General features: G+C 54.1%; 8 protein-coding genes across 8 annotated transcripts; 5 read left to right on the top strand and 3 right to left on the bottom strand.

The window, feature by feature from the left end:
- Positions 1-28: 28 nt before the first annotated feature.
- Positions 29-881, top strand: J7T55_014390 (ubiquitin carboxyl-terminal hydrolase; the record flags this gene model as incomplete). Its single annotated transcript, XM_053142383.1, has 2 exons — positions 29-410; positions 511-881. 2 exons carry the CDS (start codon positions 29-31, stop codon positions 879-881), a joined length of 753 nt encoding a protein of 250 aa, XP_052994580.1.
- Positions 882-3,062: 2,181 nt separating this feature from the next.
- J7T55_014391 (uncharacterized protein) lies at positions 3,063-3,329 on the bottom strand (the record flags this gene model as incomplete). The annotated part of the gene is made up of 1 exon (XM_053142384.1): positions 3,063-3,329. The coding sequence occupies one exon, from the start codon at positions 3,327-3,329 to the stop codon at positions 3,063-3,065; it is 267 nt and encodes an 88-aa protein (XP_052994581.1).
- A 4,094-nt stretch (positions 3,330-7,423) lies between these two features.
- J7T55_014392 (uncharacterized protein) lies at positions 7,424-10,172 on the top strand (the record flags this gene model as incomplete). Its single annotated transcript, XM_053142386.1, has 3 exons — positions 7,424-7,514; positions 7,575-8,852; positions 9,076-10,172. The coding sequence occupies 3 exons, from the start codon at positions 7,424-7,426 to the stop codon at positions 10,170-10,172; spliced, it is 2,466 nt and encodes an 821-aa protein (XP_052994582.1).
- A 2,032-nt stretch (positions 10,173-12,204) lies between these two features.
- On the bottom strand, positions 12,205-12,847 carry J7T55_014393 (mitochondria fission 1 protein; the record flags this gene model as incomplete). The annotated part of the gene is made up of 3 exons (XM_053142387.1): positions 12,205-12,537; positions 12,650-12,762; positions 12,829-12,847. The coding sequence occupies 3 exons, from the start codon at positions 12,845-12,847 to the stop codon at positions 12,205-12,207; spliced, it is 465 nt and encodes a 154-aa protein (XP_052994583.1).
- Positions 12,848-13,351: 504 nt separating this feature from the next.
- On the top strand, positions 13,352-14,025 carry J7T55_014394 (uncharacterized protein; the record flags this gene model as incomplete). Its single annotated transcript, XM_053142388.1, has 2 exons — positions 13,352-13,378; positions 13,453-14,025. 2 exons carry the CDS (start codon positions 13,352-13,354, stop codon positions 14,023-14,025), a joined length of 600 nt encoding a protein of 199 aa, XP_052994584.1.
- A 521-nt stretch (positions 14,026-14,546) lies between these two features.
- J7T55_014395 (uncharacterized protein) lies at positions 14,547-15,377 on the bottom strand (the record flags this gene model as incomplete). The annotated part of the gene is made up of 1 exon (XM_053142389.1): positions 14,547-15,377. The coding sequence occupies one exon, from the start codon at positions 15,375-15,377 to the stop codon at positions 14,547-14,549; it is 831 nt and encodes a 276-aa protein (XP_052994585.1).
- Positions 15,378-17,097: 1,720 nt separating this feature from the next.
- On the top strand, positions 17,098-18,411 carry J7T55_014396 (cut9-interacting protein scn1; the record flags this gene model as incomplete). The annotated part of the gene is made up of 1 exon (XM_053142390.1): positions 17,098-18,411. One exon carries the CDS (start codon positions 17,098-17,100, stop codon positions 18,409-18,411), a length of 1,314 nt encoding a protein of 437 aa, XP_052994586.1.
- A 4,337-nt stretch (positions 18,412-22,748) lies between these two features.
- Positions 22,749-24,425, top strand: J7T55_014397 (cyclopropane-fatty-acyl-phospholipid synthase; the record flags this gene model as incomplete). Its single annotated transcript, XM_053142391.1, has 3 exons — positions 22,749-22,868; positions 22,949-24,072; positions 24,131-24,425. The coding sequence occupies 3 exons, from the start codon at positions 22,749-22,751 to the stop codon at positions 24,423-24,425; spliced, it is 1,539 nt and encodes a 512-aa protein (XP_052994587.1).
- Positions 24,426-25,148: the final 723 nt, after the last annotated feature.

Consider the following 25,148-nt stretch of genomic DNA (forward strand, 5'->3'; position numbering starts at 1 on the left):
CAGCACATCGACAAAGTCTCAAACCACCATGGCAGAGACATCAAACACCACGCCGGCGGGCGACGTAGGCCGCGTCGCCTTCATCCCGCTCGAGGCGAACCCGCAGCTGATGAGCGACCTGCTGCACAAGCTGGGCCTGTCCAAGGAGCTGGGCGTCCACGACGTGTACAGCCTCCACGACGCAGACTTGCTCGGCTTCATCCCGCGGCCCGCTCTCGCCCTGCTGCTCGTCTTCCCCGTCTCCGCTGCGTACGAGAGCTACCGCCTCGCCGAGGACGCCACCCTGCCAGAGTACACCGGCAAGGGCGACAGTGAGCCCGTCGTATGGTTCCGCCAGACGATCCGCAACGCCTGCGGCCTTATGGGATTGCTGCACGCCACGGCCAACGGCCCCGCCAGGGAGTTCGTCCGTGAGTACCGCCTCCCTATCAACCTGCCTGCCTACCTACCCACGTGGCCCTGACCTGCACATCCGCGGCATCCCTTCCACCGTACTGACCCCCGCCGCAGAACCCGACTCGGACCTGGACAAGCTCCTCAGGCAGGCGGTGCCCCTCCCGCCGGACCAGCGCGCCAGGCTCCTTGAGACGTCGCAGTCGCTGGCGCAGGCGCACCACTCGGCGGCCAGCCAGGGCGACACGGCGGCGCCGCAGGCGACCGACGACGTCGACCTGCACTACGTCTGCTTCGTCAAGACGGGCGACGGCACGCTGTGGGAGCTCGACGGCCGGCGCAAGGGCCCGCTCGAGAAGGGCAAGCTGGACGCCGGCGAGGACGTGCTGAGCGAGAAGGCGCTCGCGCTGGGCCCGCTCAAGTTCCTCGACAGGGCGGGCGAGGACCTGCGGTTCAGCGCTGTGGCTCTGGCGGGTAGTGTGGATTAGGACAACGCGGTCGTGTCTTGCTTCCTTTTTTTCTTCTTCTTTCATTTGTTTTTGCTGCGGTTGGCACATCAATTTGATGCCTGATTTCTCTTTAGACGCGTCGAATGGCTGCCTTCAGTTTTCCATCAATGAGACGCCGAGGATGGGCAGGTATGCTTGTGGCGCTCGTGATTATGCGGGGCACGGTGGACTTGCAGACATCGCCTTAAATTCATTGGAGCATTCTAGGCGTTAGGCTCAGTGGTCATGGAAAAGAGAACGTCTTCTGCGACATTACAGGGAACAGGCGGACTGTCATTCCCAAATTGTATTATCTGATTGGGCTCTCCCTCTCGCTTTTCTGGAACATCTACTGTGACCTTTCGCTAAACCCGCGTGCGCCCAGAACCTAGACGAGAAAAAAGCAGCAGCAGAACAGCCAGAGCCAGAGGCACGGATCGAAAAAGTAGGCCTCGGCGGAGGCGACGGCTCCGGGCTGTAGACTCCTTGTTCCGAGACAGCGCGTGGAGGCGTTCGCTACTCTGCTTTTTTCTATTTTAAAAAAAAACATGGCAAGCTCCGTGCCTTTTGTCTCGAACAGGAGCACCCAGAGTACGGGGGTATCTGATTGGTATGGAATTAAAGCCTATGTGTAGGTTTGAGTGCAACTGCGGACTGTCTCGGTAGAGGAACGATAGCCCATCAAGCCTCTTTGAGGTCCCTTCAAGCCAAGATGGAACATGATCTTCCATCAGAGCCCCCTTACTGCCTCATCTCCCCAGTGGCGTGCTCGACAAAGCCCCCGAGCCAACCGACTCGAACCGCTGCTCTGCTCGTCACTCGGCAATCTCGGCACCAGCGCCCACTCAGTCGGGTTCCTCGACTGCCAGTGCTGGGTCCGGGGAGAACAGGCTTGGTGGGCGCGGAGAGTCTGACCCAGTCCTTCTGGGCTCGAGGATGTCCCTGAGGAGGAGCCGGGGCCAGTGTTGCGGTCTGTTAATGAGATGATGCCGAGCGAGGATTGTTTTCGGCGTGAGAGAGAGATTAGGGGCTTGAAAGGCGAGGATTTTCTCGGCCGGTCATAGCTGGGGCTCGTTGTCTTCTAGGATGTCGTCTGAGGATTCCTGTTGGAGACAATATTGATTGAGTAAACTGTGTTCTAGCTAGACTCCAAGGACTGACTGAGGATTTACGCTGTCTCACTCACAGTGACGAAGGGCTCGGGTGCCCGGGCGATGCTGCGGTGTCTCCGGGCCGGAGGTGTATCATCAGGTGCCGCGAAGCTCAGTGCCAGAGGGGCGGGCTAGGACTGTGATGGCTGACTTGGAGCATCTGATGCCTTTTGCTGTTCTGAGACCTCTATGGTGCTCGTAGTCACGGTGATCGTGATCTCAGGACTGGGCTTCAATGTTGTCTTGTCCATTTTCTTGGCTGGCTTGGATGTCCGCGCGAAGTACAGTGCCCCAGAGAGGTGCATTTGATGGGGCGAAATTTGGGATTATGGTAGGTTGTAAGGATAGAGCGAAATTCCTGCGGGTAACGATGAACTTTTAGGTACGGAGAGAATCAAGGTGTCTTGAAAGAAAATACTTCATTCCTAGTATCACTTATATAGGCGAGATTTTGAAATGATGCCTTCAATTTTGGAAGGAGCTATTCATCACTAGATTCGCCTGCTCACAGGATCCGAGTGACTTTCGATGCGCTAAATATTGCTGTGAGAATCGAAGTCTAGACAAACGCCATTCATGGACGTCCAGGCCCGGATCGTACTTTCCAGGTAATTCTGCAAAAGTGGCATCTGAGATTGTGGACTGGGGCACCTTGATTGTTGAGGTAGTATCGCATCGTGCCCGGGGTTCAACGACTCATCAATTTGGCTCAGTCACTGGAACTGTGAAAGTGTGAAAGGTGACGGAGAAGGCAATGCTCAAGGTTCCTGATGTTTGGGTTCATCCCTCGGATCCAGAAAGTCGTCGCGAGGTTCTGTTTGTCAAACTCAAACGGCTCGGAAAGCCCCGGTGCAGAAATAGAAGACCAGACGAGACATATGGGGGATCTTGCTGAGAACAAACCTGCATTACTTTGCGGAAGTCCCACCTCAACCCAAGAGCTTATTGAGAAGCCCCCGGGCTCTGGCGAGGTAGGTGTCGGATGTTCATCCCGAAAGTTTTTGCCCAAACTGATCAAGATCCAGACTCGCTACCGAAACTCGATCTGGCTGCGAGTCGAGGGCGCGAATGCGACGCTGTGGTTGTATCGCCGTGGATCACTCCCGCTTGGTAGCCTAGGCGACACGGATACTGACGAGCTTTCCGGCACGATGTAGCGACGATGTTCATCCCGAGTCGAGACGACAAGGCCCTGAAACGCCTGCTCATCCGTGTCTGCGGGCGCTAGGAGTAGCTCGATGCCATCACATGTTTCGTGGATCGGCGAAGTCTGGTTGAGCTCGGACGGCGGCGACATCAGTGCAAACGGAAGCGAAGTTTGTCCATGACTAGTTGACGCAGATAGGCATCCAATTGGATTATGGCAGCCCGTAGTGAGGTCGCGCTTGCGATAGTGGCTGGTAAGCCGTGGCAGCCGTCCTGGTGTGAGCATCTCGTGCTGCGCTCGAGCCGAATTTGCGGGAACCGGCTGGGAAGAAACAGGTGGACTGTGCCGTTGAGTAGTTCATCGCGCTCGAGCTTCTGAGATGAACCCACGTGGCAAGAAAATCAAAGTTTGCAAACAGAGTTAAACGAGCTCCTGGCTAATTTCCCAACGTCTGTGTGGAGGTTGGGTGAGAGCATTGTGGGCGAAAATCTGGATGTCTACGCAACAGAACAGCAGGATGAGAGGATGCTATCTCGATTGCTTGGGCGCCAGGATCTTGAGCGAATGTGTCGCCCCTGATTGATAATGACAACTGCTGTTAAGCCCCCGATAGTTTTTTTCCTTCTTTCTTTCCGGTTTGATGTTGTTGTTCTACGGGTTATCTTCGCGTTTTTCAGCATGGCTGCAATTTGCTTTTCGTTTTCATCTCCGGTAGTCTGGAGCTGACATTGGATGGCTTTCAAGACGGCCGCCATTGCTGCGACCAAGACTGGGACCCAAGTGCTGTATGCCTAGCTGTACGATGTCAGGTTCGAGGTCATTAGAACGTTCAGCGAGGATACGGCTGCCACGATCTGAATGTTACTTGCGTTTGTACCTGGTTTCGGGTAGCCTAGCAGCCAGCCTCGCTACTCGTCACAAGGTTGAGGCGCTTTGCTGATGTCCATATGGGCTCGCGAAGTCAACTGACGCGTGTAGGATACGAGATACAAGGAAAAAAAGACCTGGTCGTTGAGTGTGTAATAAGGTTGGCTTGGTCTCGAGGACTGGATGCATTGCGAGTTTCATCTCGATGCATTGAAGTCTGATCGATTCTCCGTTAGCCGTCAACATCTCTACCACGGTTCTAGGCGGTTTGTGGGGCAAGTCAAGGATTCCACATTTCTCTGCGAATCGGTATGTTGCGAGGAGGCCCTGACTGCCTGGCACAAGTATCCATGGATATATGTACGTGCTCGATAGAGTGGGCCTTTGGCCTTCCCTGCTCACCACGTACACCACCTGGCCAGCGCCCCTGTCCTTGCTAGAACTTGGCTGGGGAAGGATAGACATAGAATACAGATGCAGATTGTGGATTGTTCCGTGTAGGTCTGGTGGGCTGGGTAGGGTGGAATCCTCCCAGGACTGGCTGCAAGGTTGCCTCCTGGCCCTTGCGTTAATCGTCAATCGTCAATCGATCTCCGACGATCCAAGCCTTACCGGATTGGTGGTAGCGCAGAGATCTAGATGGCCTGGCCTTTCTGAATGAGGAAAGTAGGGCCTAGTGACGAGATATTGACGAGGACCTCCTTCTTCCCCGTGAACGGGAAGTGGATTAGCAGAGTGGAGGTGGGAGGTGAGAGTTTTGTTGTTACGAGTCGACGGAAAGTCGAGGGGCAGAGCAATCAATCCTTCTTTTGAGCCAAGGCACACCACACCGGCCTCGTATTTGCGCTTTGAAGAGCAATTCAAGAAAGAAGGCCGGCTTACCCAGGCGGGAAGAGGTGGGTGGGGTCGTCTGCAGAAGGAGCAAAACCACATCAATCTCACCATCCGTCCTTCCTTCATTATTGCCTACAGACGAATTGGGCAACTGCCCAGTCGAGCAGAAATCTCTTCACTCGCATTGGAAATTGTTTGCAGATTGCAGGGAAATGACGCGCGTGGGCTTTCTAGGGGAGTTTGGTAAATGATTGCTCACATTCTGAAGGGTCTTCGTCGCCACAAACGCAGCCACGGCCGCCCTCACAACTACGTCTAGTAACTGCAGGTGGCTCTTGATTGTCAACATCCGTCGCCCTCGACCTCGAATTTACCCGAGGCTGAAGCTGACGCTGAGGCTGCAAGGCACTGGCATAGACAATGGTGGTACCTCAAAATTAATATTGTCCATGACTTTCCCTCACAATGAGCGCCTCCCCCTTGTCCCCAGGTGGCTCATCGATCTGTTCTTGTTCGTGGCTGCTTTGGCGCTCTCCGCTGCCCTACAACCCTCGCAGAGGTGTGTGCCACAAGCAAGAAGGCAAACGACCAACCTCTTCGCAGTCTCCTGCTCGACACGGGACGGCTATTATTACTGGGGTGGGAATTCGTGCCAACACCTTCGCGCTTCGCGCCCTCTGAGACAGCAGGGCTACTGCAGGTCCGCTGCCGTCGGGCGGATGCGACCTGCACGGCTTCCTGGTGGATTGCAGCTCGCCCGCAAGTCTTCCTCCTGTGCAACCCACATCATCTCAACGAAGGGTTGGGCTGCCTGCAGAGGCACTCAACTCTCCAAATCTAGCCTGTCACATCGGCCGGTCCTCGAAATGCTGTGCAGCAAAGGAAGCGATGGGGAGTCCGAGGCAATGAATGCAACGCTCCTCCAGCTGAGAGTAATCGCGCGACTAATATCGTGTCGGGCTACACCTTGCAACCTCACCTCTGCATCACACAATGCAGGCTGTGGGCGATCAGGAGCATACAACCACGTTTCGTCACGGTTCACTTCCAGCCTTGAAAGAGCTCTATTCGGCACTCCAGTGGCCATCGGAACTCATAGGGCACGGACTATGGAGACATCACATCTCGTCACAGGCCCATCCGCCACTCGTCCCGGATCGCCGTTGGCATTCCCGCATGCTCTACTGCATGTACAATGGACACCTCACAACAGCCCCTCACAGGACGAACAGTGTGAGTGGGCAGTTATTCCTGGCCTTTGCTGCTTTGCGCATTCAGGAAGGTAGGGGGACAGAAGCGATTCCTGCAGTAGCACACTAATGCCAGTCTGGTCTCGTTGCCCCTCGGCCCCCTGTCCACGGCAGTGTGGGTTGGTGAGTGAGCCTCCTCTTCCGACCCCAACCAACATGTCACTTCCTCGCCCCAGATCCTTGTTCCTGGATCTGCAATGAGGCGCCTTGGCCCCTGTCCCAGATTGGTTCCCGGCGAGAGGTTCCCAATGACCTCCTCCCCCCCACCTGCAGCTTTGCGCCTCTCTATTTGCACCCGGCGGCCGTCCATTTCAAGTGCCGCTCTGCCGGTGCGCAATTGCTCCCTCTTGGAGCTATTGTAGACGGCCAAGCTGGGTGTAGACCTGGGTTGCTGGCAACGAGTACCCCTGGTTGCTCCCAATCACCTAGGAGATCTCGGCTGCGTGCGTGCGCTGACCCCTCTACCGAGATAGCTGCACTTTGACCTGCACCGTCTCCCCCTAGGCTGGCGATGGTTCCATCCCGGCCCTCGGTCCAGCTTGTTTCTTTCCGGCTTACTTGCGAATCAGACCCCGGAAAAGCTGTCAAACACGATTCCTGCCCCTGCAGAAACGGTTGGACAAAGGGACCCCTTCCACACCCAGCTGGGAATCCCAGGTCGGTTCATCATATCTATATATCACCGGACCGCGCCAATGGTGCTATTTGTGTTACTGCGAACTGCTCCGTTTGTCGTAAACTACCCTTCCCACCCGACCTGTCGTCTTGGGATCGTCTTCTCTCTGGCCCTATACTCAACCAAACTCGTACTCATTGTACCCTCTGAAGCACCTGATTTCTATCTCCCTGTCCAGGTCTAATCGAGTACCCTATTTTCAGCTCTGTGTCCGTTTGGCATGATGGTTCAGTTATTTATCCGTCATTAGATCGCCGCGGTCTATGGGTTTGTTACTTCTCAGGAGAGGATAGGCCGAGCAACAGGTAGCTGCCCTCTCCCGATGAATTTATTCTGTTGACTTGCTTTTTCTCTTCGCGATTTAAACCTCCTACATTCCGCCAACTTTTCCCCAGTCTCTTATGCTTGACCGCAACTCGACAGCCATCTCAAATCTAAGTTTCACGTACTACGTCTCGTCCGTCATCATTGACTTTCTGGTCCATTAAAGGACGCACTTGAGGACTCTTCATCAGACTGTCAACCAATATTTGCATGACGTTCGCACTATTTCTGAGTTCCTCGAGTCGTGAATTACACGTTTCCGGCGGCCGCGTACATGGCCGGCGTCTGCAACCATGGGTCTTCTGAAGATCTTCACAAGAAGGTCAAGCAAATCCAAGCTGCAGGCACATGATAAACAGTCTCGCTTGGAGACGCCACCGCAAGGTCAGTCGTGGCTGTCCTCTGTGTCTAGGCATGATTGCTCACCCTCAAAATATAACACAGAATCCCGAAACATACGCCAACATGAGCCGGGCGCTCCAGAGATATCGAGTGCATCACAGCACCAGCCAGAAATGGTCCATACGTTCCCAGACCAGCCAGATCATTCCGAGACAGAGGACTCAGTCTCTGCCCCGGCTCCTTTTGTTCCTCGCCACCCAAGTCTTGTAGTTGAAGACCGGCCACGGACTGCAACCAGCATTCGCAGTCTGAGTCGAGACTGGTCGCAGTTTCCAGCTCGTCCGAAGCGGGAGCCGAGGAGACCTCCAGTGTCCTTTAGGAAACCCAGTTCTTTGGTCTCGATGTCCACTGCCTATCAAAGCTCAGCCCAAATTACGGAGAACGAGAGCGACATCAACTCTCTGATAAAATTGCGCAGAAACAACGGTTCGAGATCCAGCCTTGGTAGTATAAAGTCGAAGGATATCCTTGATGCTCAAGACGAGATACGTCCAACCGACTTTCGAAGCCGGGTGTATGCGACTGGGTCACGGGATTACGGTGAGGATGTGGCAGATCGCAACATCACACGACATAGGGACGGCAATATCAGTCCTACACCAGACCCCATGCGGATGAGCAACCGCACAAAATCTCTCAATTCCTCTAGCTTATTCCCTCAGGTGACTCACTCCTATGATTTGAACCAAGGTCCAGCCCTCGCGTTGAAGGTTGCGCCTTCACCAGAGCCCATGGAGCTGGGCTCATTTTCGAGTCGGAACAAAAGGCGACTGTCGCTCAATACCTATGTCCCTAGCGGCATGGTATCTCCACATACACCGAAACCCGTCGCTGCGACTTCCGATTTGATGGAAGACGTTGCCTCCAAAGACTTTGCGTCTTCAGCTGAAAATCTCGGGACCGAGACTGTGGCTCGACGAAAAGAAGTGTCGCCAACATTCAATTTCTCTCGTCCAGGGTCGCCCCGAAACCCGCAGACCACAAATATGCAAGGCACAATGCCACTTTCGCATACCAGGGACCCTGTCTTTGACGGCAAAATTGCTGAGGTTTTAGCATCCGACAATGTCAGCTCTTCTGACTTGTCGAGCCATCAGCGGACGTCAAACCAGAGTTTTGGTCGTGTTTCCCTCCCTAGGTCACCGGGAAGGCAAAGCTACCAAACACTCAGATCATCCCTCGCTTCTTCCATACCAAGTCGCTACCCGTCGACCGATATGACACCACTTGGTCATCCAAGCACTAAGCATGCTGATGCCCATGCCGACACAAACGCAGTCAGTAGTTTCGATTCAACAAGCGGGAGAACACAGTCTGCATGTAAGTGCAAGGATTCTACCGTTCCCGCTTTGATACATACTAACCCTCACAGTTTCACACCGGCACTCGAGATCTAACGACAGCGAGGATCAAATAAGTTACCATAGAACCAAAAGCCTAGGTTTTCTGTCGTCTCCACTCGAGGCCGACGAACAAAGCACTCTGCAATCTGGTAGTGTACGCAACTGGTCTCTCTCGGAGACCTCAAAATCCGATGTTACAGCCCACTCCAATCTCTTTTCCGCAGCCAGTGGACGATCTCACTCCAGGCACACAGCAAACACATCCCTTGATTCCAAGAGCGCGGAGAGCTTCATCACGGCGAGCAACGGCCAGCACGGCAGTGAATGGTCCCCGGCTACGAACCGATCCGCAGGATTCAATATTGACGATTATGTCTCATCGGATGATGACTCCTTCACCACCACGAGAAAGAGAGCCCGCCCTTCCGGTCAAGACGAGGAAGACTTGCTGTTTAAGGGTGGTTACGGAATCACGGGCGCAGCGCTGCCGGGCTTGGAGGCTCTGGGAGAGGAGGACGAATACTCTCATACATTGACAAGGAGTACCAGGAGTAACTCTGCGTCGTCGGATAGTTCTGTCGCTGTTGCACTGAGTCCCAAAGACACCCGGTTTGGAATGTCTTATGATCTACCTCCAACGTTACGTCATGTACGGAGCGACCCCGAGGAACTCACCATGAGCACCTTTGGAAGGGCTTTGATGCGGAATCGAATGAGGACATCGACGGCCGATGTCTGGGCAGCAGAGGAAGAAGACTCAAATCCAGCGGTGGACCTGGAAGAGTCTTATACTCCATCTATGAGCAGCAGTGAGAGCGATGATCCTCACTCCGACGCGGACGCGAGGTCTACGGTGGGCAGCCTTGGGGGCTTTCGACCACATCGAAGTGAAAGCAGCTTCAGCGTGTACTCCACAGGTGGCACTGTCACGACAAATATCACAGGCGGTGCCAAAGTACTAGAAAGAGATACATACGACGATGTTCGCGCTCCCCGGAGAGGCTTGAAGCGACTGTCGGCACTTGGGACACTCTATGGAAGAAGCATGGGCTCTTTCAGCTCCTCGGATAGGAGGCCTGCCACAGCATCAGGTGGCGCGATCAGAGAGGAGACGAAACCAAGCGACATCATCAGACGGAGGAAAGAAGACAAGACAAGGAAAAGAGCGGATCATGGGTTGAAGAGTATTCGGGAAAAGAGAATGACCGAGGCTTTTGGTCGCCCGGATAATGATGGAATAGCAAGACTGAGGGAACACTTAGAAGACGAGGAGGAAATGTGGGAACGGGAAATCTAGAGGAAATTGAGGAGCAGAAGAGAAGAGGTGGTCGCAAGTGACGGTGAAGGCTGCGTGCACTGCGAACACGCTACGACAAGGCGTTTGGAGCATGTTAGCTCGGAGTTTGAACGCTTTCAATTTCACGACGGATCGTTTCTCTCGGATTAAAGGATACCAAGGGGCCCCATTGTACGATCATCTCTGTTGTTCGGGGAAATCGTGGCTGGCAAGCGTTGGCGTTTTTTGTCTCTGAGTAGGGAAGAAACGGCAACGGGTAATTTGTTTATCGAAACATAGAATCGGCGTTGAGGCATCTGCTGCCGGCCATCACTGGTCTGTCATTGAGGGATTTGAGGAATTCAATTCTTTTCGACACTGCATCTTACATTCGACGTGCGAACTCAGTTGACAGTAATAGCGCAAGGCTGGACAAAGTGTAGACAGTGACGAAAACCTCTCACGCGAACATTACCTTGTTTTCTTTCAGTGAATGATGGCTGATGAGCGTTGTCACTGTGGCATTTGAGTTTATTATGCTGGTAAGGTCGAGGCCACTTTAATACTTACTGAAGAATGTGAGGAGACTGCCGATATCTCCCGCTTTTGGAGTTGACCCATTTCTAATAATAAATACGGGGAAAACAACTCTAGCCAAGATCCGAGCGGTACTTGTTGGAGACTGACGATGCTACCATTGTCCTGAGATCGGAGATCGTGTTCTGAGACTCCTAATATATTTGTCGGCGAGATATCGCCCTCTTACTGACTGATTGTCATGTGTGTTAGTATTTTGGGGGGGGGGGGGGCCGGGGGGGCGGTGTAATCACCACTGGACGACCAGGACGCAGATTCGCGCTCCAGATCACGTCTCTGGCCAGCACTGAGCCCCTGAATCCCGGTTGAGAGAGGTCGCATGATGAAGAGGCGCAAAAATCAGAGCAGGGCAAGTCCTAGACATGAGAAATCCCACGGTGATACAGATGTGGGTTATTCTTGGAGCGCGGTGTTCGATTCGAAAGAACCATGCCTTAGTGTGGTCCCCCCCCCACCTGCACGCGAATCATTTACATAGAGAGCAATTTTATGATTGTAAACTTGCCTCTACTGGCCATCCTGCTGTAGTCGCCGCCTGCGCTGCTCATCATGAGCCTGGTCGTGACTGTTCTGCGCGAAGAGAAGAGCCGTGGCTTGCCTTTCGAGATACTATACAAAGCCACAGACTCAAAGCCCTCTTGGAAACGTATGCGGCGGCTTCGCCATGCTGACACTTGTACAATATTGCCCACAGTTCCCGTCATGAGGTGGAACCGCCCGCCCCTGATTTGGCGCTGCGGAACACTCCGCTCCTGGAGATGCCGTGGTCATACGTACAGCGATGACCACAGAACAGCCGATGAGCGTGTTGCGAAAGCAGGAAGAAGATCTTGCCATCCGTCTTGCACCATTGTGTCAGCTGACGGTACTATCGATTCTGCCCATTTCTTGCTGCCCATTCTTTTGCAGGCAGATATAGATGTGGTGGCTGGTGGTCTTATTTCGGGAATTATCATTTCATCGCAAAGCAGTGTCTCAACGAAAACAAAAGTGCGTGATTATGGGAATAACAATACTGGATTCGATTCTTTTAGGTGAGATATTCGTGTGGGTCTCTCAGTGAGTGTGCAAGCTTGTATCATGATACTGCCGACACATACAGGTTTCTAGGTCCCACAGCAGGCTGATTTTCCCGGTTGTCCGTTTTGTCCCATGTCTGAAATATATTCACATTTTATAGTAGCATACACTGCATAATTGCTCGAGATGATCATGTTTTGAGTAGTGTTGGGGGTATTCTGACTGTTACAGAGGACTTACTCGGCAACGATGACAAAAAAGTAACAGAACGCAAGCCTCAAGGTATTTCCTCCTCAGACAGACACATAGTCACCGGGTCCTGAAGGTAGATAGATTGCATGACACCCCCCTTGCCCTCAACCAACTCTTCCTCATTACCTCCCTCCCAGCCAAGTCCGCAGATCTTCATCTCGTCCCATCTCGCATCCCGGCTCCTCTACCTCTTCCTCCCCAGATTCCTAAACAGCACCCCACCGACAACGCCGGCCGCCACCGCGAGGCCACTAACAATCGCAACGCCCATCAGGCCCTCCTTGGCCACCTTGTCGTCTATCAGGGTACTCAGGTCGTTGGCCTGCATGTTGGCGGGCTCCTTCTGCAGCAGCAGGTCGTTGTAGCGGCGGGCATCGGCGTAGTTGCCCAGCTTGTAGTTGCCCAGGGCCAGGTAGAAGAGGCACTCGCGGCGGCGCTCGGGGGAGGTGCGGAAAATCTCGGAGAGCAGCATCACGCCGAGCTGCTGGTCGTCGCGGCGGTTTGATTTCACGAGGCCCTGCGCGGGGAAGAGAGTGTTAGTTGTTGTTGTCGGTTTGGCCTTCGCCGGGCGGACACGGATGGTCTTCGGTAGGCACGGGTGGGATGCCTTCGGAGGTTTTGTGACTTACCCATGCGTAGTTGAACTTTGTCTGCACGCCGACCATCTCGCCCTCCTTCTCATATTGTGCCCGCAGCACCTGGAGCTCTGCTGGGTTGAGCGGCGACTCCGCGTCGACGGCGACTGGTCTGGCTGTCAGTAGGGTTGTGGAGAGTAGATCGTCAAGAAACATTCGATTGCCTGACTTACACGGCAAATTTGAGCCCATCGTAGATGTGTGCCTCCAGAATTTTGCTTAGAATTTGTTGATGGTATCGTATGTTTCGGAGATGTACAGCGGTTTTTTTCAGTTGGTTTGTGAATTGAGGTGCTCGTAGGTTGTCGTCGAAAAGTGGTTTGAATAGGCGAAGTCGGTGTCGGAGAGCATCTCTTGATCAGGCCTCCGTTCGATGGAGTTCTGCCTCCCCTGCAGTGGCCAGAAGCTCGGGCGCCCGATGACGACGGTCAGCAGGGGTCCCTGTCGAGCCCGATAAGATAAGCCCGCCCATTGTCCCGGTGATGAGCAGTGACCCCAAGGTTTGTTTGGAAACGGGACCCCTGCCGCAACTCCAACTTTGGGCTGGATTCTCAATCTTCTTCGACATCTTCAAATTGACAAGAACATCCGACTCAATCAACACCATACAAGACTAATCACTACGCAACGAATTCCTGTCAAACACAATAATACAACCCAAGCTGACTCGGGCACAAATCGAAGAAATCAGTCAAGATGCTTCTCGAAGAGGATCCAGCAACGGTAAGACCAGCGCCGCCCCTCAAAGCCCAAAACAACAACCCATCGCAAATGCTGACAGAAGCCCCCCAAACCAGCTCATCCACCACACGATCCAAAACTTCAACATCGGCCCAGACAAAGTCGCCGTAGCACGGATAAACGACTCCCTCGCGACCCTGCAGCAGGCGCGCGACCTACAGCGGCAGGAGGCGGAGGGCGCGCTCAAGAAGCTCGCGCGGCAGCTGGGCACGCTGCAGGCGCAGCACGCGGAGCTGGTCGGGGCGCACTCGCCGGCTGAGCACGCGTCGGCGATCGCGCGGCTGGACACGCAGAAGTTCCGCACCGCCAAGGCGGCGTCCGACCTCGAGATGGAGACGGAGCGCCTCGCGGGCCAGCTGGCGGACCTGAACGCGCGCCTGCAGGAGCTCGAGCTGCAGGGCGTCGAGGGCGGCGCCGACGGCGCGGGCCGCGATGCTGTCGAGGACGAGGTGCTGCTGCGCCTGAGAGTGTACCGCAGCCTGGGGATCGATGTTGAGCGTGATGAGCGCGATGGCGAGTTCGCGCGTGCGGTTGTGCGGAATGATCGCAAGGGGGACGTGCATGTTGTGAATCTGGACAAGAAGTTCTCGCGGTTCTTCTATGCCAACTATTTCTGGCAGACCTTGTGAGGAAGGATGAGCGTACGTATGGGTCGCGCCCCGGGCCGGGACCAGGAGAATCATTGCTGGCGTCTTGGGACGACATTATTTTGGCATCGTCCGGGCGGGAGGCTGGCTGTTTGGATCACGGCTTTGAAAATTGTGTTTTCGGCCAAGTTAGGCGTTTCGGACAGGGCGTTGGCTGCCATTTGACTGGGTTGAAATATTGATCTCACTTGAAGGACATGACATTACATGGACAGTATGTGGAGAATAACATGTCATGGCGTCGTTCAATCATGATACCACGGCAGTATGCTGTTTTAACAACGAAACCATTCCTGAAAGATTGCCTTGAACCCGTTTGATTACAATGCACCGCATCATTCATGGGTGACGTCCAGGTGTGACCTTGATCTTATCCAAGCCTTTCCATGCCTTCCGTTTCCTTTTCCCGAACGCCATAAATTTTGCACGCTTGAGATTTTGAAACAACTCGATGATCGAAGGATCAAGCCCCCGACCGATTGTTTGAGATAGAATGGCCTCTTTCAGCCTTTTGGTACACGCGGAAAATACCCGTCGCCCTCAGCCACCGTCGTCAAAGGGGGCGGCATTGTATTTGTCGGCGTACGGATCCTCGAACTATTTGGCGACATGCCACCGTCCTTGTCCTTTTTCTCCTTGCCCCTCTTGCCGCCCTTCTCGGGCGACCGTTCTTGTGACCTCGCCGCGGACGGGCTCTTCATCATCAGGTACTCGCCGCCAGTACCGCCAGGAGTCGTCGACCCGCCTCCAGATGGCGACCTCTGGTGGTGCTTCCTCTGGAATTCGAGGGGCAGCTCCAGGCGCGAGTTGATGTGCGTCCATGCGTCGTCGTCCTCGTCTGGGTTCTTGCCTCCTAGCCGCCAGCCCCCGACGCCCTCGAAGTCGCGGTCCATGCCAATGGAGGGAACCATCATGAAGGAGTTGCGCTTGCTGCCGGCGTTGAAGCCATTGCCATGGTCGTCAACGGGCGTGATGGAACCCACCGAGTGCAGACTGGCGCCGCTAGTCCGCCGCCTGCGGTGATGTCGCACGACCTGCCTGCTCGTAACAGGCGAGCTACTGCCACTTCCGACGGGGGAGGGTGGCAGGTTTGATGAGGCCTCTGTGGGTGCGAGGAGGGCGTTCGTGTAGCCTCTGGGAAAGGGGTAAACCCGTCGTCCGGTCAGATACTGCGGGACCATGTTGACTGCTATGTCGACATAGACGACTGCGACGCGGAACATCAGGACGGTGAATGCGAGGGTGGTGGTTATGCCGGCGAAGATGGCCAGGGGCATGGTGACCACGAAAAGGAAGGGCACTATGAGCGCGTAGACGGGATTGAGGATGGCCATGGTGGAGGGTATGGAGGGTGTGTTGCGCGTGTGGCTTGCGGTCTCAGAAGGTTGTGTGTGTAGGCAGGATATATTGTTTCACATGGCGGGAGCAACGGCGTCCAGCTCGTGGGCTGAGGCGGTCTTCGAGATGGTGTTGTTGCGTGGTGCCTGTGACTGTGTCTGTGTCCCTGACTAGAAGGAAGATGATGCCTTCTAGTGGTCTGCAGACATGTGGGAAAAATCGACAGATGATGACTCGGGAGAGTCACAACGGCCGCATCAGCTTTGCACCTCGCCTTTGTTCGTCTCGAACGGAGGGGAGGGAGGACGGACAGGAGGGAAGCTAGATAAGAGAAGGGTAGGGTAGTGTCGAGGTCTGAGCACGGAGCAGGGTTCCCCAGGATCGCAAGCGTGGGCACTATGGTAGGTAGGGCCTGGGAGCATGGGTAAGCTAGGGCGATAGCGTCGCACTGACACGGCTGCAAACATGTGAAAGCCAGCAGAGGACCCCACCATCTGGGCAGAGCACGACAATTGGCTGGCTCGGGCACGGCGGGCTGCAGGTTGCAGGCATACGTCTGGGGGACTTGGGGGCACTTAGGGGCCCTTGGGGGAAATTGACGGACTCGCATAGAGCTTGTCGGGCGATCTGCGACAAATCACTTAGGGCATCTCAACTGCCATCCTTAGGTGTATACATCCCTAGCCTCACCACCATCAGCAGATCGCCACCCAATTACGGCGAGAGCCGGTTGCTTGCATGGCACGATGGTGTGCTGCGTGGCCTGCTTAGTGGTTGTCGGCTAGCACTGCGCTCGCTATCTCTTACCACAGTACTCTCACACCCAGACTCACTCTCAGATTCCGGCTGACTTGCATGAATTGCCCGCATCGGACCAGCCCCTGCCAATTCTTCAGACGGCGTCCCGGGGGCTGCCTCGTGCTCGTTCTGCACGGCATGGCGTTTGTGACGCCCCAGTCCGGGAGCTCGGGTCGTGGCTGTCGATTGGACCCTGAGTTTTGACTTACTATGTACGGTCGAGAATGGGGAACTGGGAATTGGGAACTGTGCTCTGCTTAGCCATTGGTAGATGATCAAAGCAGTGGGTCCAACTGAATTGGCTTGGCTTGTCCTGACTTGGATCAGAACTGTCTTGACTTTGAATTGACTCACCCAGATTGTCATGCCCGAGTCCGCAGATGCGCACAATCGGCAACACCGTTGGCGACGATGAATGGTGTGTCTATCCCAGATGGTAGCCACTGCCCAAATGAGGATAGAGTTTGTATGTGATACTCAGATAAACTCTTCTCAAATAGATTATAGGTAGTACCTTCCCCTTCCGAGTAAACCAAATTATGGCAGCAGCGATTGCCGACTTCGTCTGATGGGCAACTGCGTCCCTACCGTTCACTAGCGCCATCTCCAAACCCTCCGTCGAGAGCCGCACCTGCCTCTTACATCATACCAACGGCACGTCACCACACAAGATCTACACAGCACATGTGCGTTTGTGTACTGCATCTGCATCTGCATCTGCTTCTTCGGGTCTTCTGGCCCTAGGCGTCAATAACTCAATATCTACCATACTGGGACATGAGATGTGATATCTGAGCTAATGATGCCCACGACCAATCACACTTGTTGAGACGACTGGCTTCTCCTATCCTATACACGCGTCTATCCAAAACATCATCTTTTCCCGACTCCAGCCTGACGCATTCTCTCTGTCTCGCTATGGCCGACACCCAGACCGAGGGCGACAGGGACGTGGAGAGGGACCCGTTCCCCTGGGACCTTGGCATTTTCGACGCCCATTGCCACCCCACAGACACCATGGAGTCCATCCCATCTATCTCAAGCTCCATGAGGGCCCGGGTTTTGACCGTCATGGCCACACGCTCTCAGGACCAGGACCTGGTCGCACAGGTAGCTGAGGAGCACGGCCTCACAAGTAGTGAAGCTATCGCCTCTAGTCCCGGGTCCAACGGGCCTGATCCCACCCACCTCCCTGACAAAATAGTACCTGCCTTTGGCTGGCACCCCTGGTTCTCTCATCAGCTGTACGACGATATATCTCCAGCAAACCATGCCGCCACCTATGACCCGGCATCACCCGACCTGGCTGGTGAGAAATTGCGACATTACAATGCAGTCCTCTCGCCCTCGCCCGAAACCAAAGACGACGAGAGCTTCATAGACAAGCTTCCCACGCCCCAGCCCCTGTCGGGATTCCTGTCACAGACACGAAAGTATCTCGAGAAGCACCCACTTTCTCTTGTAGGTGAGATTGGAATCGACAAAGCCTTCCGTCTCCCCAGTCATGGAGATATGGTGTCCGATCCAGAACCCAACATGACGGAAGGACGGCGGAATGGAGAGCGCCTGTCACCCTACCGCGTGAATATGGAACACCAAACCCGAATCCTGAAAGCTCAGCTGAACCTGGCCGGTGAGATTGGCCGACCTGTGAGCGTACATGGCGTTCAAGCGCATGGTGTTTTGTATAATACAATAAAAACCACCTGGAAAGGCCACGAAAAGCCAGTCGTGACGAACCGGGAGAGAAAAAGGATTGCCAAGGGTGTCAACGAGGATTTCTCGTCGTCGTCCGAAGATGAGGATGATAATGATGATGGTAACGGATGTGACACCGCGACCATGAAAAAGAAGAAGCAGTATAAGCCCAAACCCTACCCGCCTCGCATCTGCCTCCACTCGTACACTGGCGCTGTCGACACTATGAAGCAGTACACCAACGACCGCAGCTGCCCGGCCAAGATCTTCTTCTCCTTCAGTCTATGCGTCAACTACTCCACTGGCGGCCACGATCGCGATAGGAAGAAGCACCTCGCCGACGAGGTCATCCGTGCCTGCCCCGACGACAGAATTCTGATCGAGAGCGACCTGCACAAGGCCGGCCAAGACATGGATGATATGCTGGAGGAAATGTACCGCAAAGTCTGCGAAGTGAAAGGGTGGGGGCTGAGGGAGGGTGTGGAGAGGATCAGGAGTAACTACCAGGAGTTCATATTTGGATCATCGAAATGAGTTCCTACTCCTGATGCCTATTTTTGTGAGGCTCTCGGGAGGCCCCTATCGGCATGCAAGAGGGAAGTCAAAGCCTGGGTTACCTCAAGATAGTAAAGGATAAACGGTAAGAAGTGGCATTGTAAGTACTACTTTGACTTCTATGTTGCCCGACAGCGAGAACAATTTCATTGGGCGAAATTCTGCCATTGATTAAAGCGTGGAGAGATGTCAAGTGAAGAGATCTTCGCCACCTGTTTCCCTTGTACTTGGTCGTTATAGAACATCCCAGAGTGAACGTCCTCTGGCGATCAATTCCTGACGCAACTTTACACATTGGTGGTGCTATGCCCAGAGTCTGCGGCGAGAACATTGTCCTGGCCAACATCCTAACCAATGTCTTTGCCCATTCACGCATATGGCCTTCCTCGTTTTTTGTTCTCAGTCTTGTTGTGCTGTTGTATTGACTGGTATTAATTTCCGACTTATGCCCCGGAACAGGAGGTTTTAAGAAACCTTTGGGTCATCTCTCCCAATTTGAGCCGCACGGTCTCCAGAAATCCCACCTTACGGCTGCTTCCAGCTTGTCGCTGTTGTATTCAGGTCGGAGGCGAGTTGAAGTCGGAGCTCGAGTATTTGTTTCACGTCGGTGACTGGCCGCCCAGGCTCGGTACTCTGGCTAGGTCCAGCTCTCCTCCCTCCTTGCCTTTTCTCATTGCACTGCCGCTAAGCGCAGGTGTGCACTCGAGTGGAATACTCGAGCTGCTGAAGCCGGTGACGAGAGCGAAATCTGGTGAGCTCAGCTTTGGGCTGTTTGCGCCTTTTGAGAGACGGCACCACGGCCAGCTCAAACGGGTTGCGCGCTCTTGCCAGTGAGGCTGCAACCTTTCAGTTCTTCTTCCGAGCGCGACTACGCGACTTGAGCGTAGTGCAGCATAATGCGGAAGCCCGGTATGCTGCGGAGGCCCGGTGTCACGCTGGAGCTGCTTGTTTCCATGCATCAAGGCAACCATCGGTGCGAACCCTCCTTGCGAACCATCTGGCGAACTACGAGCTTGATTCTGAACAGGCCACATTGTCGGATACAACACCGGCTCCAGTTGTGCGAGGCCTGAGTGTTGCATCGAGCTGTTTTGCATTTTTGTATGACCGGACGCTTTTAGTTTTTGGTCAATTATTTATTGGCAGAGAAAGCATCTACCTTTCCCTGCAGCTGACCTTCTTTCCGTTCTGATGTTGTCCCATTCTCCTTTGGGTGGTATCAGGGTAGGAATAGAACGTTCGCCGGCTACTACAGGTTGCGGCATTTTGGAGTATGGGATACACTCAATATGCACAGCCACGAGTGCCTGCGAAGGCATTATTTCTACCTAGACCGATCGATTGACTCTTGGTTGCGGGGTTGGGAGAATCTAAGCTCGCCAGAGAGAATGGGACAAGATTTTCCTGGTAAATTCAGAAGAATTGATGCAGCCACATTTCATGGTTGTCGAATGGGCATCCGTCCTCCAGATAACAAGCTCTGACGAAGTATGCCAGCGAGAATGAGGGAGCCTCAGGCCGCCACAGTCAAGTGCTTGTCTCGCGCCTCGCACAGCGTCAACAGACGTGTAATACACATGCATTCGTAATACTCTGAGCCGCGATTCCTGGCAAAGCATTACTGTCACAAGCCACATACTCAGCTACCAATAACCGAGTTAAGTTTGCCTTTGACGTTGTGAACCAGTTGCTTTTCCACCACAGCCTCACCTCTACTTCGTCGCTTACCATCACACTCTGGTGTGAGCTGCAGGGCTCCATCGACGGTATATGATACCTCTTTCACATAACGCAATTCAGCCTGACCGTTTCCAGCCAATGACTTCTCGACATGGCTGTGCCGCTTACTACCTGGAGGACTACTCTCGGCTCAGTGGAAGCTGGTCCCAAGTCTGTTACACTGTCCATGACCCGTACGTCCTGCAACTCAACTGGTCGTGTTGCCACTCGCATTAGTTCACACGCGAAACGCCTCGCGTAATGGCCAAAATATCGACCTGTTGAAGACGGCCATATCTGCAGGCTACTCCTTCACCTATATCTGCAGGAAACTCATTTACCTATATCTGCAAGCAACGCGTTCGCCTGGATTATATTTGCGCTGCCTCGTCTTATAAAGTCCTGACAATCCCCCCAGCGAATGGCCACGAGATGGACACGAATGGGGTAAATCTTGTTTCGATCCGCGGCATTACACCTTTTACGGGCTCATTTGATTCCTCATCATTGATCGATACCTATGCGTCCCGTCAATATGACACCAGAAATCACCTGCTCCGTTGTGTTTGGGATTGTTGCCTCGGTCCTTGCTCTCGTGACCATCCTCCAAGCTCATCGTCGAGGCCTTGTCGTTGGCATGGTTTTACATTCATGTCGTCTCATAACAAATAGATGAGGGTTCCAGCCAGCGCTGACGTAAGGCGCAAAAGAACCGGATCTCGAGTCTCGACGACTATGGTACGGACAGACCTTGCCATATTGGCAGGCCCGCAGCCAGAGTCTGCCCTCGTTCGGGTCGGGGCCTCTGATTCCAGTTCCACCCGTTCTTTATCATGTTCAAGGTCGAAGCTATCCTTGACGTAGAACGGAACAGAGGTGGAGCAATGTTGAACAGTCCCCGAAATCTGGTCTCGTGTGACCGTCAACCCAGTAAGGACAAGATGACTTAACAATTTTCGAAACATGCTGATAAATGATATGTATCCCGCATGGTTGTACGCCGCAGTACTGGCCTGCAGCTCAGCCTGGTGGCGGCAAGTTACTTTGACGGACGGCGGATGAGTGAGCATAGGAATCGTGCCTGTGTGGCAGCGGGGCCCACGGAACGTGAGCAAGAAGCCGAGCCTAGTGAGGCCCGGTCACTACGACACCAGGTACGACCTGGCTGTGGACACTCGGAATGGAGCGGCCAATATGTCGTCGAGGCAGAGTTGCCTTCATACCCGTCGGGCTCTATGCAAGCTGGGGCCCTGCACATTTTGCCGAAGCACAATTACGGCTTAGATGGGCAGTGCCATGCAGTCTTGGGTCTTGTTACCACGTTTGCGGCTCCGGCTTGGGACATGATGTATGATGCGCGACAATATGTAACGTTCCATATCAGCATAGATACATGCCAATTTGTACGATATTGTTAGGACATGACAGACCGTCCCAAGACGTAGTCGGTTGGAGCTCGTACAAAAATGGCGGCATAGCTACGGCGTTGTTAGGGGGAGCATCTGATGAGGAAGCCGAATTAAAGAAGACAATGTTGAATAATTAAGACGTATTGGGCTCAAATGGCCAATTCATGAGAGATCTTGGGTGGCAACCTTGTAGATCAGAGGATTGGACCGCAACAGTCACGAGTAGCACATTCGAAGCAGGACCAAGGAGGCATTGGACAAACACAATTGTACGATGGAAGTAGTTGTACATTTAGATCAAGTCGAGTGAGTTACAGAAATAATACAAGCACGTAGCTTGCATGCTGCACGGAGCCTTTTTCAAGACTTACACCTGCAAGCTAACCCTGTGTCTTGTTCGACGAGGGCTTTGCTTCTTGGTAGACAAGGTGCTGTCATTTCCTCGATTTCACAAACCTAAGCAGTAGATTAATATGCTATGCTCGATGTGGGACAATATATAAATTCCCAAACTTCACCAAAGATGGGCCATGATTGGGGAGATTGGTTGTTTTGGTACAATGTGAGCAGCTAAAAAATTTATGTGCCATTTTTATACAGAGCAGCGGCAGATCGATCCGTGCAATGTACGGAGAGACTTGCAGGCCTGGGAGCCAAAATTTTGAGGATTTCATTGCGTGAGCTTTCACAAGTATGCAGTATGTTGACTAGCAGTATGGGCACTGCCCTTCCTATGAATTAAAATGGGGCACATATCCGCCGTGAAAACACATATTCTTGGTTGACCCAGTGAACTACACAGCTCCCTGTTCCCTGTCGTGGGTAGAAACGAGGGGCCAAGAGCGCCACAACGCGTGATGTGGGAGAGGGTTCCTAGGTCTGCATGTCCGAACCCTGCACCCAATTCCAGCCTCCAGCCAAGCAGCAGACAAGAACTAGACTGACCATTTTGTTGCCGCGCGTAGAGAAATTCACGTAAGTGCCACACAATCTGCGCGCAAAGTGGCATCCCAGCAATATATTTGTGGGCCCAACAAATCGTGCCGTTACAGACTGCCCTCGTGGCGGTGTCCACTGTGAAAACGTCGCAAAGACAGCTCACCGCCCTCGAGCTCACATTTAAGCTCAACACCACACTCAGGAGCCGTGAGGTGATTCCGCGTCGTCCTCCATCTGCCAACAAACACCATGTCTTCGCAGAAGCGCCAGGGCGAGGAGCTCGAAGGCGACATCACCTTCATCGCGACTCCACCACAACCGCCGCCAAAGTTCGGCACCGGCGTGGAATGTGGCGTTGAAGTCACCAATGTGAGCACCATTGAGCTTTCCGCACAGCGTCAATTGACCTCAATTGACTGCCATCTCACTCAAGCTGACGCATATTGAAGGTCCCAACCATCCATAATGCCCCCTTGCCTGCTGAGGGTCCCGGAAATGAGTCTTTCTCCAACTACATCCTGGGAGCGCTCTTGCTGGGCATCCCGATCTTCGTGGCCCGCAGCCTCGGCGGTGGCTTGAAGACCACCATCTTTTTCTTTCTTGTCTTGCTCTTCCCCATCCTGATCGCCGTCTGGACGGTGGCGTCGACCTACTCGCCGCGCATCAACGACAAGGCTAAGCTTCCCGGCCGTCCCGTTGAGCACTACATCACCTTCAAGAAGCAGGAGGACCGCCAGCGATGGAGCGGCCGCAACAAGATCCCGATGAAGACCTTCTACGAGATGTACTTTGACGGCGACGTCGAGTTCAACGGCGACTGCCTCGAGATCATGGAGTACCGCCATGACTGGGCCAACTTCTCATTCACCTGGCCCCTGTTCCACTTCATCATCTTCACCTTCTTCAAGGACGTGCTCTTCCACTCGCGTGAGCAGGACGAGGAGCAGATCCGCCCCAACTACGACCGCGGCAACGACCACTACTCGTGGTTCCTCGGCCCCCGCATGGTCTACACGAGCGGTATCTTCTCTGACCTCACCCGCGAGGAGACGCTCGAGGAGATGCAGGACAACAAGATGGCCATCGTCTGCGAGAAGCTCGGTCTCAAGGAGGGAGAGTCGATGTTGGACATCGGCTGCGGCTGGGGCACGCTCACCAAGTTCGCCAGTGTCAACTACGGAGCTCACGTCACAGGTGTCACCCTCGCCCACAACCAGGCTGCCTGGGGTAACGACGCCCTCCGCCGCGCTGGCGTCCCCGAGAGCCAGAGCAACCTGCTGGTCATGGATTACCGTGACATCCCGGCCAGAAAGTTCAACAAGATCTCCCAGCTCGAGATGGGTGAGCACGTTGGTATCCGCAGGCTCACGACGTTCTTCCGTCAGTGCTACGACATGCTTGAGGATGATGGCGCCATGTACGTCCAGCTCTCTGGTCTGCGTAAGGCTTGGCAGTACGAGGACTTCATCTGGGGCCTGTTCCTGAACAAGTACATCTTCCCTGGAGCCGACGCCTCCACGCCGCTTTCTAACTACGTCGGTTGCCTTGAGGCTGCTGGATGGGAGATCAAGAGGTAAGTTCAGAAACCAAAGGACAAGAATTAGTTACATATATACTGACTCCGATCTTAGCATCGACACGGTTGGCGTTCACTACTCAGGCACACTCTGGCGCTGGTACCGCAACTGGCTCGGCAACGGCGAGGTCATCAAGGCCAAGTACGGCCAGCGCTGGTACCGCATTTGGGAGCTCTTCCTGGCCTGGTCCACCATTGCCTCCCGCCAGGGCAGCGCCACCTGCTTCCAGATGCTTGTGGTCAAGAACCTTAACGCCACCCACCGTGTCAATGGCTTCGCGTCCCAGTTCGGCCTGACCGGCGCCCTTGCCGCGGCTCGCGCTGCCGGAAAGGCGGTCTTCCCCAAGTAAATAATGTGCTTGGTCACGAAAGGTGTCGTTCTTGCAAATGGAATGTTAAGATAGGAGTTGAAGGAGAAGAGAAAAAGGGGGGAAGGGGTAGAAAGTTAGGGCTGGGTGGTGAAAATGGTATAGAGCTGCACTGTATATAGAACTAAAACTGTAAACACGTGTGGGAAAGGGTCTTGTGATAGAGGGTTGGCACTTGGCAGGCACTACAGGTACAGAAATACCATACGGTACCACATGTTCTGTGGTTATTGTGGGAATCGTGGCTCATAGTTGACTGATGTCTGTCTCGGTGATGCTCGGAGAGATGGCTCGCCCACAGACCGCATCGCGGCGAAGTCATAAAACAGCGCTGGGACAGGCGATGACATCCATGCGCTGGACCCCCACCCAGAAGCAGGAACGACGAGGAAGCCGGACGTCTGAAGTGGGCTGCTGGATCTTGCGGCTCTTAGCTGATCCCTGTGCAAACGACGTTTTTCCGCGGTCGCTCTAGCAAGTAGCTTCCCGCCCGTCCAAGGCCGAACCGAGCATCTCCGCCAATCTTCATGGCCGCCCTTATCATCTAATCTGATTCGACCACACAATTCCGTCTCTTAACGGAAACTCACACGCTGCTGATAACGGCGCCTAGGCAATAATGCTGGGATAGTCAGTTACTGATAAAGGGCAGAGATGGCCGCGGCAGAGGAACAGGTGTAAGTCCGCGGAAGCTGGAAAGATGGC

Source organism: Diaporthe amygdali, assembly GCF_026229845.1.
Source record: "Diaporthe amygdali strain CAA958 chromosome Unknown NODE_11_length_1138210_cov_64_948100, whole genome shotgun sequence".
Lineage (NCBI taxonomy): Eukaryota > Fungi > Ascomycota > Sordariomycetes > Diaporthales > Diaporthaceae > Diaporthe > Diaporthe amygdali.